Source organism: Pseudorasbora parva, chromosome 4 (genome assembly GCF_024679245.1).
Source record: "Pseudorasbora parva isolate DD20220531a chromosome 4, ASM2467924v1, whole genome shotgun sequence".
Taxonomy (NCBI): domain Eukaryota; kingdom Metazoa; phylum Chordata; class Actinopteri; order Cypriniformes; family Gobionidae; genus Pseudorasbora; species Pseudorasbora parva.
Window position 1 is genome coordinate 8,543,755 of NC_090175.1, and position 18,436 is coordinate 8,562,190.

Here is an 18,436-nt window from a genome sequence, read left to right on the forward strand (position 1 = left end):
AGAGTAATGTTAATGTTAACTCTTTTCTTTCTCTATTAATGTTTGCTGCTGCATCCTTTACGTCTACGGCTGATCTCAATTTCTCCAACTATGGGCCGCGGATCAAACAGAAAATGCGGAATATATATACAGTATATGTGACTTTTTTGTAATGAAAATGCGGGGATTATGAAATCATGCAAGTCCCACATATTTTGCGCGCGGAAATCAGCAATTAATGCGGCGAAAGTGCAGCGTATTTGAAAAAATTTGGCCCCCACATAAATATGCAGACTTTGGCTGATTATACATTGAATTCTGCGATCGCATAATCACGTTTTTCTGGAGGGACTGATCACTTATCTATTCTCATCAGACATCTTCGGCTCATAGGTATTGAAAGACTCTCTAACAAAATCTGCTGAAAATACCACAGGTAAAAAGCAATCAGCATCACAAGAAGTGTGTACTTATTATATCTGCAGACAATAAACAATACAACTATGAATTATTCTTATCATTAACATTACTAATCATAAACGTTGTCATCATATATTGAAAGGCTGTGATTATTTTTGGTGTTGGTGTGTTTCTTTTGTAGTGTTTGGAAGGCTGTGAAATATCTTTAGCACTACACATTCTTTGCTTGTTCGTATGTTTGGCTTTGGGTTTTGTATATTTCTGCTCCCTTTTGTCTTCCTTTACTATGTTATGTCATGTCTTTGGTCATTTACAATAAAAAAAAAAGAAAACAAAAAGATGAATGTCTGATCTTACCCCAGTGTCTCCAGTTTACAGTGAGGATCCTTCAGTTCATCAGAGAGCAGCGTCACACCTTTATCTCCTATTATATTATCAGTCAGATCCAGTTCTCTGAGGTGTGAGTTTGATCTCAGAGCTGAAGCCAGAGCAGCACAACCTTCATCTGTGATATTACAGCTCCTCAACCTGCAGAACAACAACACACACTTTAATCTCTCAGTTCAGCAGGAACTACACAACCACAGAGAGACTGAGATATCAAATACTAAATCTGTGTGGGTTTAATGCTTTTATTACTTTTGTTGACTTTTGCTTTATTGTGTGTTAATGTAAATTACAATCTGAAAAAAATATATGGATATTAATCCCTTTTGTAGATTTGTTGTCCTGATTAGGGCTGTGTGATATATCGCTTTAGCGTCGATATCTTAATGAGCACATCCGTGATCGTCACATCTCAGGACGTGTGATGTCAAGCACAGGGAGTTGATCCGTGATCCGTACGGTTCAGAACGCATGTGATTCACGGATCGATTGCAAAGTTTAACCATCATAGAGTGAAAGTTTATCATCTGCATGTGTTGTGCTCGAGGGTCTGTGTGCCTCACTCACTGTTTTCTGTGCACACACACACACACACACTCACACACACACACACACACACACACACACACACACACACACACACACACACACACACACTCACACTCACACTCACACTCACACTCACACTCACACACACACACACACACACAGCTGCGTACATAGACATAGCTAAAAATGAGTGTTAGTGTGTGCAAGAATAGTTGAATATTCGATCTGTAATTAATATATATATATATTAGTGCTGTCAATCGGTTAAAATATTTAATCACGACTAATTGCATATTGTCACGAGTTAACTCGCAAATAATCACAATTTAATCTCACATTTTTATCAGTCCTAAATGTACCTTCAATTAATATGTTTCAAGTTTTTAACACTTTAATCAACATGGATATGGACAAATATTCATGCTTTATGCAAATGTACTGTTATTATTATTGAAACCACACTCAGAGCATGAAGACTAGACATGTATCAAAGGTCACAGATGCTTTTAAAAGAACTAGTTTATGTCTCTTAAACCTAAGCTTAACAATTCAGAATAAGCAGTGATTTCTCTCATTTTAAGAAGATAAATAAAGGGAGTTTTAACACTGGCAGTTTAATTCAGAACAGGGCACAGTTCATATGAAAAATTGGTAATGTGGAAGCTGTCATGCGGACCTGAGAGCGCACCAGAACCACACCATACCTGGAGGAGGAATATAGTGTGGCCCCTTTAAGAGCTGGAATATAGTGCGGCCCCTTTAAGAGCTGGAATATAGTGTGGCCCCTTTAAGAGCTGGAATATAGTGCGGCCCCTTTAAGAGCTGGAATATAGTGTGGCCCCGTTAAGAGCAGGAATATAGTGCAGCCCCTTAAAGAGCTGGGATATAGTGCGGCCCCTTTAAGAGCTGGAATATAGTGTGGCCCCTTTAAGAGCTGGAATATAGTGCGGCCCCTTTAAGAGCTGGAATATAGTGTGGCCCCGTTAAGAGCAGGAATATAGTGCGGCCCCTTTAAGAGCTGGAATATAGTGTGGCCCCTTTAAGAGCTGGGATATAGTGCGGCCCCTTTAAAAGCTGGAATATAGTGTGGCCCCTTTAAGAGCTGGAATATAGTGCGGCCCCTTTAAGAGCTGGGATATAGTGTGGCCCCTTTAAGAGCTGGGATATAGTGTGGCCCCTTTAAGAGCTGGGATATAGTGCGGCCCCATTAAGAGGTGGAATATGGTGTGGCCCCTTTAAGAGCTAGGATATAGTGTGGCCCCTTTAAGAGATGCACATTTCCTGTTGAACTGCCGGTATTGTGTGTGTGTGTGTGTGTGTGTGTGTGTGTGTGTGTGTGTGTGTGTGTGTGTGTGTGTGTGTGTGTGTGTGTGTGTGTGTGTGTGGAGTCTAATAAAGTTAAGCAGAAAGTATGGTATCTTCTGTAGGCTAGGCTATAACTGCACTTGTTTCAGAGTAATGTTAATGTTAACTCTTTTCTTTCTCTATTAATGTTTGCTGCTGCATCCTTTACGTCTACGGCTGATCTCAATTTCTCCAACTACGGGCCGCGGATCAAACAGAAAATGCGGAATATATATACAGTATATGTGACTTTTTTGTAATGAAAATGCGGGGATTATGAAATCATGCAAGTCCCGCATATTTTGCGCGCGGAAATCAGCAATTAATGCGGCGAAAGTGCAGCGTATTTGAAAAAATTCGGCCCCCGCATAAATATGCAGACTTTGGCTGATTATACATTGAATTCTGCGATCGCATAATCACGTTTTTCTGGAGGGACTGATCACTTATCTATTCTCATCAGACATCTTCGGCTTATAGGTATTGAAAGACTCTCTAACAAAATCTGCTGAAAATACCACAGGTAAAAAGCAATCAGCATCACAAGAAGTGTGTACTTATTATATCTGCAGACAATAAACAACACAACTATGAATTATTCTTATCATTAACATTACTAATCATAAACGTTGTCATCATATATTGAAAGGCTGTGATTATCTTTGGTGTTGGTGTGTTTCTTTTGTAGTGTTTGGAAGGCTGTGAAATATCTTTAGCACTACACATTCTTTGCTTGTTCGTATGTTTGGCTTTGGGTTTTGTATTTTTCTGCTCCCTTTTGTCTTCCTTTACTATGTTATGTCATGTCTTTGGTCATTTACAATAAAAAAAAAAGAAAACAAAAAGATGAATATCTGATCTTACCTCAGTGTCTCCAGTTTACAGTGAGGATCCTTCAGTCCATCAGAGAGCAGCGTCACACCTTCATCTCCTATTTTATTCCCAGTCAGCTCCAGTTCTCTGAGGTGTGAGTTTGATCTCAGAGCTGAAGCCAGAGCAGCACAACCTTCAGCTGTGATATTACACCTCTCCAACCTGCAGAACAACAACACACACTTTAATCTCTCAGTTCAGCAGGAACTACACAACCACAGAGAGACTGAGATATCAAATACTAAATCTGTGTGGGTTTAATGCTTTTATTACTTTTGTTGACTTTTGCTTTATTGTGTGTTAATGTAAATTACAATCTGAAAAAAATATATGGATATTAATCCCTTTTGTAGATTTGTTGTCCTGATTAGGGCTGTGTGATATATCGCTTTAGCGTCGATATCTTAATGAGCACATCCGTGATCGTCACATCTCAGGACGTGTGATGTCAAGTACAGGGAGTTGATCCGTGATCCGTACGGTTCAGAACGCATGTGATTCACGGATCGATTGCAAAGTTTAACCATCATAGAGTGAAAGTTTATCATCTGCATGTGTTGTGCTCGAGGGTCCGTGTGCCGCACTCACTGTCACAGAGCATCAAGACCAGACATGTATCAAAGATCACAGATGCTTTTAAAAGAACTAGTTATCCACACTATATCCCAGCTCTTAAAGGGGCCACACTATATTCCAGCTCTTAAAGGGGCCACACTATATTCCAGCTCTTAAAGGGGCCACACTAAATTCCAGCTCTTAAAGGGGCCGCACTATATCCCAGCTCTTAAAGGGGCCGCACTTTATCCCAGCTCTTAAAGGAGCCACACTATATCCTAGCTCTTAAAGGGGCCGCACTATATCCCAGCTCTTAAAGGGGCCGCACTATATTCCAGCTCTTAAAGGGGCCGCACTATATTCCAGCTCTTAAAGGGGCCGCATTATATCCCAGCTCTTAAAGGGGCCGCACTATATTCCAGCTCTTAAAGGGGCCCCTCTTAAAGGGGCCGCACTATATTCCAGCTATTAAAGGGGCCGCACTATATTCCAGCTCTTAAAGGGGCCGCACTACATTCCTGCTCTTAACGGGGCCGCACTATATTCCAGCTCTTAAAGGGGCCACACTATATTCCAGCTCTTAAAGGGGCCGCACTATATCCCAGCTCTTAAAGGGGCCACACTATATTCCAGCTTTTAAAGGGGCCACACTATATTCCAGCTCCTAAAGGGGCCACTCTTAAAGGGGCCGCACTATATTCCAGCTCTTAAAGGGGCCGCATTATATTCCTGCTCTTAACGGGGCCGCAATATATATTCCAGCTCTTAACTGGGCCGCACTATATTCCAGCTCTTAAAGGGGCCGCTCTATATTCTAGCTCTTAAAGGGGCCGCACTATATTCCAGCTCTTAAAGGGGCCGCACTATATTCCAGCTCTTAAAGGGGCCGCACTATATTCCAGCTCTTAAAGGGGCCGCACTATATTCCAGCTCTTAAAGGGTTCGCACTATATTCCAGCTCTTAAAGGGGCCGCACTATATTCCAGCTCTTAAAAGGGCCACACTATATTCCAGCTCTTAAAGGGGCCGCACTATATTCCTGCTCTTAACGGGGCCGCACTATATTCCAGCTCTTAACGGGGCCGCACTATATTCCAGCTCTTAAAGGGGCCGCACTATATTCCAGCTCTTAAAGTGGCCGCACTATATTCCAGCTATTAAAGGGGCCCTACTATATTCCAGCTCTTAAAGGGGCCGCACTATATTCCAGCTCTGAAAGGGGCCGCACTATATTCCAGCTCTTAAAGGGGCCGCACTATATTCCAGCTCTTAAAGGGGCCGCACTATATTCGAGCTCTTAAAGGGGCCGCACTATATTCCAGCTCTGAAAGGGGCCGCACTATATTCCAGCTCTTAAAGGGGCCGCACTGTATTTCTCCTCCAGGTATGGTGTGGTTCTGGTACACGTGCATAATTTAAACCAAAATGTGCAGTTACACAGTTTAACTTCTTGAACCTGATGTTGTTAAACTAAATATACAATATTCACAAAAACAACAAATTGTCTACGGTATCTTTCTTCTATTGTATGCAGATTCACTCCGCTACAAAAATCAGTTATTCAAGAATTATTCATTCTTTTCAAAAGAGCGATTCAAATAATGGTGAAATTGTATTTATAGCACAATATATATCGCAGAAAAACAAAATATCGCAATGTACATTTTCCAATATCATACAGCCCTAATACTGATCCAGGTGTGACTTTAGTTAAAAAAAAAAAAAATCAGGCCAAATTAATATTACATTGACAACAAAGAACAGAAAAGCACATCAGCACACACACACACACATACACACACACACACACACACACACACACACACACACACACGATCGTCCTCAGACTTACTGAGCTGATCTGGAGGCTTTAACCACAGGCAAGAGCTTCTGTAGTAATTCATCCGGTGTCATGAGGTTTTGGTCTTGATTGTTGCTCATGTATTTCTCTAACTGAAACTCATCCAAACTCTCAGAGGTTAATAAAACAAAGACGACAGCTGACCACTGTGACGAAGACAATCTGGTGCTTGAAAGACCTCCAGATCTGAGACACTCCTGGATTTCGTTCACGAGAGAGTGATCTCCCAGTTCATTTAAACAGTGGAACAGATTGAGGGATTTCTCTGGTGAGGGATTCATTCTTATTCTCGTTTTAATGTATTCAACAGTTTTTCTTTTGCTGAGTGAGATGTTTCTAACATCTGTCAGAAGTGTTTTCAGGAGCATCTGATTGGACTCTCGTGAGAGACCCAGAAGGAACCGCAAGAAAAGGTCCAGATGTCCATTTCTACTCTGCAGAGCCTTGTCCACGGCTCTCTGATGCAGGTCAGATATCGTGTGACACGTGAACTCGTGTGCATGTTTTGAGGTGAGGTTTTCATTGAGCACATCCCTCTTGTCCAGCAGGAATGAAAGCAGCACATAAAGAGCCGCCAGATGCTCCTGAATGCTCAGATGAACAAAGCAGAAGACTTTCCCCTGATACAAGCCCAACTCCTCTCTGAAGATCTGAGTGCACAGTCCTGAGTACACGGACGCCTCTGTCTCATCAATGCCACACTCTCTCAGGTCTTCCTCATAGAAGATCAGGTTGCCCTTCACAAGCTGCTGGAACGCCAGTGTCCCCAGTTTGAGGATCATGTCTTCATCCTTCACTTTCTTCTTATAGTCCTTCTCATGCTTGATGTTGGACTGAATGATCAGGAAGTGTGTGTACATTTGAGTGAGAGTCTTAGGGAGACCTCCACTCTCTGCTTCACTCAAGATCTTCTCCAAAACCGTGGCTGAGATCCAGCAAAACACTGGGATGTGGCACATGATGAAGAGGCTCCTCGAGGACTTCAGGTGTGAGATGATTTTATCAGCCAGACTCTGATCCCTGATTCTCCTCCTGAAGTATTCCTCCTTCTGCGGCTCATTGAAGCCTCGTACCTCAGTCACTCGATGGACACACTCAGACGGGACGAGATCAGCTGCGGCGGGTCTGGAGGTGATCCAGATGAGAGCCGAGGGAAGCAGATTCCCTGCAATGAGGTTCGTCAGAAGCACGTCCACTGAGGCGGATTCAGAGATATTACACAGCTTCACATTAAAGTCCAGAGACAGACGACACTCATCCAGACCATCAAAAACAAAGACAACTTTGTATCCATCACTGAATGGTTTCATTTCTTTGGTTTCAGGGAAAAAAACCTGCAGAAGATCTGAAAGGCTGAGTGTTTTGTCCTTCATTAGGTTGAGCTCTCTGAAAGCAAGAGGAAATATGAGCTGGATGTCCTGATTCTCTTTCTCTTCAGCCCAGTCCAGGATGAACTTCTGCACTGAGACTGTTTTCCCAATGCCAGCGACTCCCTTTGTCAGCACAGTTCTGATGGGTTTGTCTTGTCCAGGTAAAGGCCTAAAGATGTCAGTGCATTTGATCTGTGTGTCCTCTGTTACTGCTCTCCTGGATTGAGTCTCAATCTGTCTCACCTCATGCTCATTATTGATCTCTCCACAATCACTCTCTGTGATGTAGAGCTCAGTGTAGATCTCATTCAGCAGTGTTGGGCTTCCCTGCTTCGCTGTTCCCTCACACAGACACTCAAACTTCTTCCTCACATTTGATCTAAATGTCTTTACGGCTTCGGCATGTTGAGCGTCACGGCTGTAAGATTTTTAAAAAAGGAAAATAAATTATACATACATTGTATCAGGTTATTGTATTGTGAAAGGATCTTGCTAAGTAAAGCTAGTGTATTGTTCAAACACTGCAAAGACAGCCAGATGTGCAATAGTTTGTGTGGGAAGTGAAACTGGAAGTGTGTGAAAGTGTACACGCCGATCTACTGCGCCTGTGTGGAGCACGTCCGCTGAGCCGACCCCAGCATGAACTTTCAGTAGTATAAACACAAGTAGCCTGCGTCCGTGCTATCTGTACGCTTCCAAACTGGAGAATAACCGAGGCTTCAGTCTCTTTTGATACATCTCAAATGAATAAATGTAAATAAAAACTAGGGGTGACCCCTAATAGTCGAAGATTTGATGCATCGATTTGCAGGACCGGATTCAACCACTGATCTCATGGTCGAATCTTCGTGGCTGTTATGAAATGAGGATCATACCATTTTGCCAGTATGGGGGTGCTCGATATTAGTGTTATAAAGACGTGCCCTTTAAAATTCGAACACATACACAAAGTGGTGGCTGTGTGTTGTGTGTAAAATAAAAAAAATGTAGTCTTAGCCTCCTGCTGACTAGTGTCCTGCCCTTCCCAACCCGTTTACACCGTTTATTTTTATGGTCTATGGTTTACACACACACAGATGATTCGACTATCGGTCGACCATAAAGAGATTTGTAAATTTGTATATCCTTAGTCGGTGACACCCCTAATAAAACATGTATAAACAATAAATGTTTAGAATAGCGCTGACGTAATCCCAGGATCAGTGTGTCCATTAAAGTTAGGCAGAGGATCCATTGACCAGTCACTCTTCATGGACACACAGCTGGGTTCTGGAGAATCTGGTCTGTGCATTGAGATGAACACAAGTGAATGTAAATCACACACTCTTATTTTCATGAATTTTGTATTTAACTGATTCAGGTGTCTAAATAATCCCATTAACATGTATTATACTGTTGAAGATTTTATAGCAGGTTCACATCCACATATCAGAGCTGTTGATTAAGATCTTTTAATTAACATCTGAAATGTGTTTCATACAGTCCCTTCAGTCTCTTTACAGCATTAATGAACAGTTTTCTTAGTATCAGCACAGATGTTGTAAGATCAGTGGTTTAGTAAACACTTACCTAAACCCATGATCAGTGTGTCCACTAAACTTAATGGGACAATCCATTGACCGGTCACTCTTCATGGACACACAGCTGGGTTCTGGAGGATCCGGCCTGTGTATTGAGAGTAACACAAGTGAATGTAAATCACACACTTAAAGGGATAGTTTACCCAAAAATGAATGTCGTTCCGCTTCTGATATGTTCCCGGTGTGAGTTAGCACCGCGTGGAGGACGGAATAAAACCTTGTCGCAGCCGTAATGCGCGGCGGCCGCACACGTGTTCAATGTAAATGAGGGGTTAGTGCTGCACCAACCCGCTTTTATGAAATTATTTGGCCCGCCCCGCACCACTGTATATATTTTTACAACCCGCTGCGCACCCGCGACCATTAAATAGACATACGGGGTCCCCGGATTATGAGACGACCCGCGCATCACTAGTTCAGGGCTATCAGGGCTGTCATGTCAACAAATGCGCGCGCGATGGCATCCCCTGTTGTAGGATGACAGAGCTTACGACAGTAGTTGAGGACATTATTTTTCCCCAACTGTAGGGGGACCCCGAGAGCAAAAGTTACCCAGTTTTGCTTTAAATTCATGGCTCTTGTAATGAACTGATCCAGATGACCAAATTATTCCATTAACATGTATTTTGTTGTTGGAGACTTTACAGAAAGTGCACATCCACATATCAGAGCTGTTGATTAAGATCTTTTAATTAACATCTGAAATGTGTTTTTTATACAGTCCCTTCAGACCCTTTACAGCATTAATGAACAGTTTTCTTAGTATCAGCACAGATGTAGTAAGATCAGTGGTTTAGTACACACTTACCTAAACCCATGATCAGTGTGTCCACTAAACTTAATGGGATGATCCATTGACTGGTCACTCTTCATGGACACACAGCTGGGTTCTGGAGGATCCGGTCTGTGCATTGAGAGGAACACAAGTGAATGTACATCACACACTCTTATTTTCATGATTTTTGTATTTAACTGATTCAGGTGTCTAAATTATTCCATTAACATGTATTATACTGTTGAAGATTTTATAGCAAGTTCACATCCACATATCAGAGCTGATGATTAAGATAAATTAAAGGGGGGGGTGAAATGCTGTTTCATGCATACTGAGCTTTTTACACTGTTAAAGACTTGGATTCCCATCCTAAACATAGACAAAGTTTCAAAAACTAATGTTGGACGTTTGATGGAGTATTTCTGTGTCAAAAATACTCCTTCCGGTTTCTCACAAGTTTCGGAGAGTTTTTTTCGAGTATGTGTCGGTTTGACGTTAATACAACGTTCCAACGTTACAACTGGACATTTCAACGTTCCTAGAACATTCAAAAACGTTTTTAGAACTTAATAGGAACGTTAGTGAAACGTTTTTATAACCTAAAATTGTTAGCTGGGTTTCTGTTAATTCAGTTTATGAATAGTCTATACAAAATTGCAATGTGGAAATGCAGTTTGAAATGATATACAAAACAAATAAAGGTAGTATGGACTACATTTTTATTTTATTTAGAACCTTTTTTTCAAGTAAGACTGTTGGTAAAGTTAACACCTGCCTAGGGATGTTAACCGATGACCGTTTGACCGATGGTTGACCGTATCAACGTTAACCGATCAAAGTTGTCGGTAAAAAAATAAAAAAAGTGATCTCTAAATTAGGCTATTATAGACAGTGGACTAAACGCTACTACAGTTAGCCGTCTCATTCCACAATCTTTTTGTGTGAAGTGAACAAATCCCTCGCACTCAATATTTCATAACTCGCCTGTTTGTACTTAATAATCCAATAAAAACATTTGGCGCGAGGTCACAGCGTTTGGGTTTGCGCGCTCATGAGGTTTGCAAAAAGTAAACCGGCTAACACTCGAGGTTAGAGCCAGAGCAGACGACAGTATGAAGCGTCATTCCGCATAAGATGGGCTTACATTTGGAAATATATTACATCTACATTTCAGTGGAAACACATAAGGTGTTGATCGTCTTTCTTTATTATTGTTAGCACTACCTCGAACTAAAGCCGCGTCTCTTCGGAGCTGTCATTTTCTTAAATGAGCCGCGGCAATGATTCAAATGAGCTTCTTACGCTAGACAAACGGCTTTATTTTCAACGCGATCATCTTGTACCCAAACCATTTCGAAACTAAGGAGCCATTGTCCTCGGATTACAAACAAGCTCCTCGGCGGCGCGTTTGCGGGACTCGTGTTTCGCGCTGTGGGGGATTTAAAAAAAGTGACGTGAGTGGAAGGGAGGCGGCAGCTCAGCGACAGTGTGTGTGTGTGTGTGAGAGAGAGAGAGAGAGAGAGAGAGAGAGAGAGAGAGAAAGAGAGAGAGAGAGAGAGAGAGCGGCTGTTATTTTAAATAGCGCAGCTTATTTTAAACTAACCGGCTAATGAGGCTCGGTGGTCGGTCAAGAAAATGTTTAGTTTTCGCCATCCCTACACCTGCCATTAAAATATTTCAATATATGGCTATATGGTGTGCCACGCCTAAAAGCCCGTTGCAGCGTCTGTGTCTGAAGTTTGTTTTGAGCGCTTATGCCACCACTCTGGCATAATTACTCTGAGAATCACCCTGGTCTAAACCGCGTCTACTACCGTCTTCCTCCATGTTTGTTTATGTATTGCAGCGTGCATGGGCATGCCGTGGCGTGAGGTACATCTTGACGTAAAATTCTGCCGTAAACGCCTTATCGTGGCGGAAGCGATAGAGCCTTATATAAAACGATAGACATTTTCTATCGTCCAGACGATATATTTCGTCGTATCGCCCAGCCCTACGATCGCGTGCTTCGTCATTCAAATGCGCTAACGGTTACTCTATTGCTGTTCTATGTATAACGTTACACTAGTCTGACGTGCAAAACCGTTTTGCTTGCTACTGCTAAGGTTTAGTCACATACAATAGTCCATAAACCGAATCATGTCCTCATAAACTGCGAGTAAACACACACAAATGTTGACAGGCCACTAAATACAGTCCATACCACAGAGACGGACATCCTGCTGTTGCTGTTTCTCCTGTTCAATTTATTTCAGCCTCTGAATGATTCTGGAGCATTATCTGTGATAGCCATGAGTTTCTCCACGCTTGAGGACGTCACTGCTTTGCGCTCGTCATTCTTTAGCTCCGCCCACACAATAAGCCTCCAGGCCCTCGTTTTTTTCCGGAAAGACTCGGTACAGCCCATATTTCTTTTATAAATATAATAAAACTAAAGACTTTTCAGAGATATGAAGGATGCAATACTACTCTATAGGTACTCAAGATTGACATGAGATTGACTGAAACTGAGTGTTTAACCCCCCCTTTAATTAACATCTGAAATGTGTTCCATACAGTCCCTTCAGACCCTTTACAGCATTAATGAACAGTTTTCTTAGTATCAGCACAGATGTAGTAAGATCAGTGGTTTAGTAAACACTTACCTAATACCAGGATCAGTGTGTCCACTAAACTTAATGGGATGATCCATTGACCAGTCACTCTTCATGGACACACAGCTGGGTTCTGGAGGATCTGGTCTGTGTATTGAGATGAACACAAGTGAATGTACATCAGACACTCTTATTTTCATGATTTTTGTATTTAACTGATTCAGGTGTCTAAATTATTCCATTAACATGTATTATACTGTTGAAGATTTTATAGCAAGTTCACATCCGCATATCAGAGCTGATGATTAAGATAATTTAAAGGGGGGGTGAAATGCTGTTTCATGCATACTGAGCTTTTTACACTTTTAAAGACTTGGATTCCCATCCTAAACATAGACAAAGTTTCAAAAACTAATGTTGGACGTTTGATGGAGTATTTCTGTGTCAAAAATACTCCTTCCGGTTTCTCACAAGTTTCGGAGAGTTTTTTTCGAGTATGTGTCGGTTTGACGTTAATAGAGCGGAAGGTCCTTGTATGGGCCGTACGGGCTCTTCTCCCGGTAGGGTGCGCGCGCTTGGACTAGAGCGAGTCGCGAGAGAGGAAATGCACGGCCATAAACACTGCTCAGGTGAAGATCCAGTCGATCCAGGCGCTGCTCTCCACTTTATTCTCCACTTTATTCCTATGGGTGACGTCGAGCGACTTCAACGCTTCAGCACAGCATTCCGGGAAGGCAGCGCTGCATTTGAACCGATTTGAACACAGAAATGACGGGAAACTTCACAACATCGATTCAGTCGCGTCGCAAAAGTGGATCTCCACCGTTCACTGCTGTCAGGACTTCACCAAATCATACCAAAGAAGTGTGTTTTTGATGGAGCGGTCCCAGCGATAAAGGTTCGGTCCTGCTTTGGAAGCAGCCGGTGAGTAAAACTGCTTCAAATGTCTGTGCTGTTGGCTCGTTGCGTGAGTAAACATCAGTAAACCACAAGATCGCGTAGGGCTGGGCGATATGGCCAAAATTTCATATCCCGATATAGCTCATTTGATATCCCGATAACGAGATACATAACGATATAGCAATTTTCTGTTAATTCAGTTTATGAATAGTCTATACAAAATTGCAATGTGGAAATGCAGTTTGAAATGATATACAAAACAAATAAAGGTAGTATGGACTACATTTTTATTTTATTTAGAACCTTTTTTTCAAGTAAGACTGTTGGTAAAGTTAACACCTGCCTAGGGATGTTAACCGATGACCGTTTGACCGATGGTTGACCGTATCAACGTTAACCGATCAAAGTTGTCGGTAAAAAAAAAAAAAAGTGATCTCTAAATTAGGCTATTATAGACAGTGGACTTAACGCTACTACAGTTAGCCGTCTCATTCCACAATCTTTTTGTGTGAAGTGAACAAATCCCTCGCACTCAATATTTCATAACTCGCCTGTTTGTACTTAATAATCCAATAAAAACATTTGGCGCAAGGTCACAGCGTTTGGGTTTGCGCGCTCATGAGGTTTGCAAAAAGTAAACAGGCTAACACTCGAGGTTAGAGCCAGAGCAGACGACAGTATGAACCGTCATTCCGCTTAAGATGGGCTTACATTTGGAAATATATTACATCTACATTTCAGTGGTAACTCATAAGGTGTTGATCGTCTTTCTTTATTATTGTTAGCACTACCTCAAACTAAAGCGGCGTCTCTTCAGAGCTGTCATTTTCTTAAATGAGCCACGGCAATGTTTCAAATGAGCTTCTTACGCTGGACAAACGCCTTTATTTTCAACGCGATCATCTTGTACCCAAACCATTTCGAAACTAAGGAGCCATTTGTCCTCTGATTACAAACAAGCTCCTCGGCGGCGCGTTTGAGGGACTCGTGTTTCGCGCTGTGGGGGATTTAAAAAAAGTGACGTGAGTGGAAGGGAGGCGGCAGCTCAGCGACAGTGTGTGTGTGTGTGTGAGAGAGAGAGAGAGAGAGAGAGAGAGAGAGAGAGAGAGAGAGAGAGAGAGAGAGAGAGAGAGAAAGAGAGAGAGAGAGAGAAAGAGAGAGAGAGCGGCTGTTATTTTAAATAGCGCAGCTTATTTTAAACTAACCGGCTAATGAGGCTCGGTGGTCGGTCAAGAAATTGTTTAGTTTTCGCCATCCCTACACCTGCCATTAAAATATTTCAATATATGGCTATATGGTGTGCCACGCGTAAAAGCCCGCTGCAGCGTCTGTGTCTGAAGTTTGTTTTGAGCGCTTATGCCACCACTCTGGCATAATTACTCTGAGAATTACCCTGGTCTGAACCGCGTCTACTACCGTCTTCCTCCACGTTTGTTTATGTATTGCAGCGTGCATGGGCATGCCGTGGCGTGAGGTACATCTTGACGTAAAATTCTGCCGTAAACGCCTTATCGTGGCGTAAGCGATAGAGCCTTATATAAAACGATAGACATTTTCTATCGTCCAGACGATATATTTCGTCGTATCGCCCAGCCCTACGATCGCGTGCTTCGTCATTCAAATGTGCTAACTATTGTTGTTCTATGTATAACGTTTAGAGCTGCAACTAACGATTATTTTTTCGATTAGTCGACTAATCTAACGATTAATTTTTTTACCCTTTGAAATTTTTCACAATTCTGTGGCACCCCCTCACATAAGTTACGCTAGAGGTGTAACAGTACAGACTGCTCACAGTTCGCTTTGTATCACGGTTTTAGGTTCACGTTTCAGTACAGTTCGGTATTTGCTATGTTCAGGGGAAAAAGGACTACTGTCAAATGAAAATAAAGAAAATAAGAACAGATAACTTAAATAGAAGCAGCAGCACAAATAAATACTATTGAGCAAAGATGAGAATAAAATAAACAATGCTTTTCAGGTAGGTCTAACATTAGTTTTTAGAGAAATGGAATGAAGTAATCAAAGTAAAATAACCACACATTTAACTGTATAAAATTTAAAAAATAATCCTTATTAAACTTTCAAAAGCTATTCAGTCAGGAGCAGTGAGTGATGTCTTTATCTTTTGTTAAACAGACAGCAGTGAAGGCTACTGCCCCTTTAAGACCCAGCGATCGTTGTATTTTCTGTAAGTTCACTTAAGGCATAGAGTAGGCTATGACATTTTGACATACTTTTTGTGAGTTTGTCCGTTTAAGCACAGGATTTGAAAGATAACTCAATATTTGCGCGCTTTGGGACGAGTGCACAGAGACAGATCTTCATTCGAGTCTCCTGGCTACACGGGGGTGATGACGGTGAAAATGACTGCTCATATTCGGACGTACAGCAGCACTCGCATGCGTTTTATAAAGTTTACAAAGAGAGACCGTTTTGCCGAATATGCGTGCTTCTTTTAAATAGCGTAAAAATGAATGAATGACGAATGTGGCCGTCGTTATTGATTATGTGGCAGTCCTCCACAAATTAGTCTATGTGTGGGAAACACTGTTTGGCCTCTGTTTAAAGTATTCCCATACTTTTGATATTCGCGGTCTAGGTTTTTGTGATAGAACCAGGAGCAGAAGCCAACATTACGCGAGATGAACGCCTGACACGACGCGTCGACGCATTTCACGAACGTCGACGTATTTCCGTAGTCGACGTCATCGATGACGTCGACGCGTCGTTGCAGCACTAATAACGTTACAGTATTCTGACGTGCAAAACCATTTTGCTTGCTACTGCTAAGGTTTAGTCGCATACAATAGTCCATAAACCGAATCATGTCCTCATAAACTCAGAGAGTAAACACACACAAATGTTGACAGGCCACTAAATACAGTCCATACCACAGAGACGGACGTCCTGCTGTTGCTGTTTCTCCTGTTCAATTTATTTCAGCCTCCGAATGAGGCTGGAGCATTAGCACTTCTGGAGCATTATCTGAGATAGCCATGAGTTTCTCCACGCTTGAGGACGTCACCGCTTTGCGCTCGTCATTCTTTAGCTCCGCCCACACAATAAGCCTCCAGGCCCTCGTTTTTTTCCGGAAAGACTCGGTACAGCCCATATTTCTTTTATAAATATAATAAAACTAAAGACTTTTCAGAGATATGAAGGATGCAATACTACTCTATAGGTACTCAAGATTGACATGAGATTGACTGAAACTGAGTGTTTAACCCCCCCTTTAATTAACATCTGAAATGTGTTCCATACAGTCCCTTCAGACCCTTTACAGCATTAATGAACAGTTTTCTAAGTATCAGCACAGATGTAGTAAGATCAGTGGTTTAGTACACACTTACCTAATACCAGGATCAGTGTGTCCACTAAACTTAATGGGATGATCCATTGACCAGTCACTCTTCATGGACACACAGCTGGGTTCTGGAGGATCCGGCCTGCGCATTGAGAGGAACACAAGTGAATGTACATCAGACACACTTGAAGGGATAGATTAAGTTACCCAAAAATGAAAATTACCCCATGATTTACTTGCCCTCAAGTTATCCTATGTGTGTATGACATCCTTCTTCTTTTAGCCGAACACAATCAGAGTTATATTAATAAATATCCTGACACATCCAAGCTTGAAGTGAATCGATGCGTTTGTGTCAGGAAAAAAATCCACATTTAAAACGTTATAAACTAAAATAACTAGCTTCCGACAAACGTCCGTACACAACGGGCCTGGAGTGGGACAGAGCCGTAGAAAAACAAAACAATGTTTTTTTTAATGAAAACTATCTGTAGACTCACCTGTGTGGAAATGTATCTTTGACCAGGTCATGTGGATCATATTGATGTTCCATTAAGAAAATCTAAATGATTTTTGATGTTCTCATAAAACGGCTGCGTATGTCGATGAGTTTACTTTCACTTTGACGGACCGCCTCAGATGAACAGGAAAGGGGCAGAGTCTGATGGGCTGGCGCAATAAAGTTCATTTTCTGCTTTCTGTGATGAGGAACAGTTTAAACACACAATTGGAGAATTTCATTAAAAACAAAAGACAACGAATATATGGAATCAACAACAACCTGCGTTTGGACTGCTAAGTTTAAAAAAGTAAAAGAAAGTTCGTGCTGCCCTCTGCAGGTCAGATCAAGAATCACACAAGCAGGAGCAGTGAACATCCTCATCAAATAACCATAGGCGGTTTTCAAACCTTATAATGCAAAGGAGCCCAAAATATGATGAACCTTTATGAGGGACCCCCTTCCTAAAATCTATCTATTTTTATGTAAGAAAAATTTAAGACATTTTTATGTAAGAAAAAACTTGTATGTAAGAAAAAAACATTTAAACTGTTATATAAATAGTAAGTGTGACAGTACAAATGCTGCATATTGTTTCCCAACTTAAATTGGCTATAGTTAATGTTGGATGTATAAGCCTGAAAAAGAAAATATTTTCAATAAAAAAATAAAGATAAAATAATAATAATAATAATAATAATAATAATAATACATTTTATTTGTAATGCGCCTTTCTCAAACTCAAAGCGCTGCAACATATACAGAACAAAATAAGAACTCAAACAAGGAAAATACATAGTAAAAGAAAAAAAACAGTAGTAAATTATAATTATAAATTAAAAGCTTGACTAAAAATATATGTCTTAAGAAGTTTCTTAAAACAATCCTATTAATGATTTGTATAAGCAACTTTCCCAATAAATGTATGTAAGCAGCTCACGCCTTACAGCCCCAGTGAGCAAGAGGGGACTATTGTGAGGAAAAACTCACTAAAGATACAAAGCAAACTTATACAATTCTAGAAAACAAGGAGACGGCAATAAAGGAGAAAAACATTTAGAACTGAAATAGTTAGAGTAGACGTTATCCATTTTGCTTCGTCTTCTTATTCTCTGTATTTTTCTTCGGACCCCTTAGGACCTCAAGTTTGAAAACCCTGTGCTAGGATTCTCTGACAAAATCAACACCGGCCCGTGTCTCCCTCTGTTGACGGAAACGCTAAACACATTTAAGGCAATTTATGTGAAATGTATTTCTGCTTATAGCAATGTATGCTCATCTGTAATGTTTTGCTTCAGGAAACTGATGTTACTCAATGGAAAAGTTCCTGATGCAGAGTCAAATACAGGGTCTTCTCTTCTGTTGGGAAACATTTAGAATAGCGACAGAATCGTAAACCAATCGTGCTTTTAATAATTTTAACAATCACTTAATTCTTCATAC

General features: G+C 41.2%; 1 protein-coding gene across 3 annotated transcripts; it reads right to left on the minus strand.

The window, feature by feature from the left end:
* Nucleotides 1-735: 735 nt before the first annotated feature.
* On the minus strand, nt 736-17,296 carry LOC137072808 (NLR family CARD domain-containing protein 3-like). Of its 3 annotated transcripts, none has more exons than XM_067440755.1 (6): nt 16,995-17,296; nt 9,727-9,822; nt 8,908-9,003; nt 5,960-7,756; nt 3,544-3,714; nt 736-927 (listed from the first exon to the last, which is right to left on the minus strand). In XM_067440755.1, the coding sequence occupies exons 1-6, from the start codon at nt 17,045-17,047 to the stop codon at nt 753-755; spliced, it is 2,388 nt and encodes a 795-aa protein (XP_067296856.1). In that variant the 5' UTR covers nt 17,048-17,296; the 3' UTR covers nt 736-752. The 3 variants fall into 3 exon arrangements, with proteins under 3 accessions (XP_067296856.1, XP_067296855.1, XP_067296857.1); XM_067440754.1 differs by lacking the exon at nt 16,995-17,296 and adding an exon at nt 12,339-12,434; XM_067440756.1 differs by lacking the exons at nt 8,908-9,003; nt 9,727-9,822; nt 16,995-17,296 and adding an exon at nt 8,526-8,617.
* Nucleotides 17,297-18,436: the final 1,140 nt, after the last annotated feature.

Coding starts and splice junctions, on each gene's coding strand:
- LOC137072808 (XM_067440754.1), bottom strand. CDS start 12,403: ATGAAGAGTGACTGGTCAATGGATCATCCCATTAAGTTTAGTGGACAC. Junction 9,823..12,338: donor CACACTGATCCTGGTATTAG/GTAAGTGTTTAC, acceptor CTCAATGCACAG/ACCGGATCCTCCAGAACCCA. Junction 9,004..9,726: donor CACACTGATCATGGGTTTAG/GTAAGTGTGTAC, acceptor CTCAATACACAG/GCCGGATCCTCCAGAACCCA.